The sequence below is a fragment of the Emiliania huxleyi genome (assembly GCF_000372725.1).
Source record: "Emiliania huxleyi CCMP1516 chromosome Unknown EMIHUscaffold_174, whole genome shotgun sequence".
In the NCBI taxonomy this organism is placed as follows: Eukaryota; Haptophyta; order Isochrysidales; family Noelaerhabdaceae; genus Emiliania; species Emiliania huxleyi.
The window spans coordinates 186200-186646 of record NW_005200844.1 but is presented as its reverse complement, the minus strand read 5'-3'; the positions used below and the strand labels follow the sequence as shown (position 1 = coordinate 186646).

Sequence of the window (447 nt, the reverse complement as noted above, 5' to 3'; positions counted from 1 at the left end):
CACGACGGCTACTCTGATGCTCCGGGCCGGCCCGTCCTACCCGACGGTGGCACTCTTCCACGTCTCGCTCACGCTGAGAAAAAATCTGAAACGGCATGCAGCAGAGTCACCGACGAGTCGGTCCGCGTGACTCCACGTGTCCCGTACCCGTTCTCACACATCCATAAACTCACTTTGGCCTCACTGAAGCGATGCCTGGGAATCCTTAACCCTCGGATTGTAGATTAGGAGATAGGACGCTGTCTCTAGCCGCTAGCCCCTAGTTGGGGGGCGGGGGGGAGCGCGGGGTCCGGGGAGAGGACAGAGGTCGCAGGTCGGACGTGCACACGTGGAGATCACAATCAAGTACACAAGTTCCGTACAAGTTGCATTTACGGGTTCGCGTGTTATGGCTATGGGCTGCCAGCCTCGTTTATGTCCGAAATAAGAACCTCGTTATCAAAAGAC

The 447-nt window shown here is 57.0% G+C and overlaps 1 protein-coding gene across 1 annotated transcript in view; it reads right to left on the bottom strand.

Annotated features, from left to right (window-relative positions):
- Nucleotides 1-205: 205 nt before the first annotated feature.
- Nucleotides 206-447, bottom strand: part of EMIHUDRAFT_112706 (hypothetical protein) — a gene marked incomplete at both ends in the record, with an annotated part of 2339 nt that continues 2097 nt past the window's right edge. Inside the window, one exon of the mRNA XM_005784022.1 lies at nucleotides 206-259. Within this exon, the coding sequence (XP_005784079.1) occupies nucleotides 206-259 (54 nt within the window). The remainder of the gene's footprint in view (nucleotides 260-447) is intronic.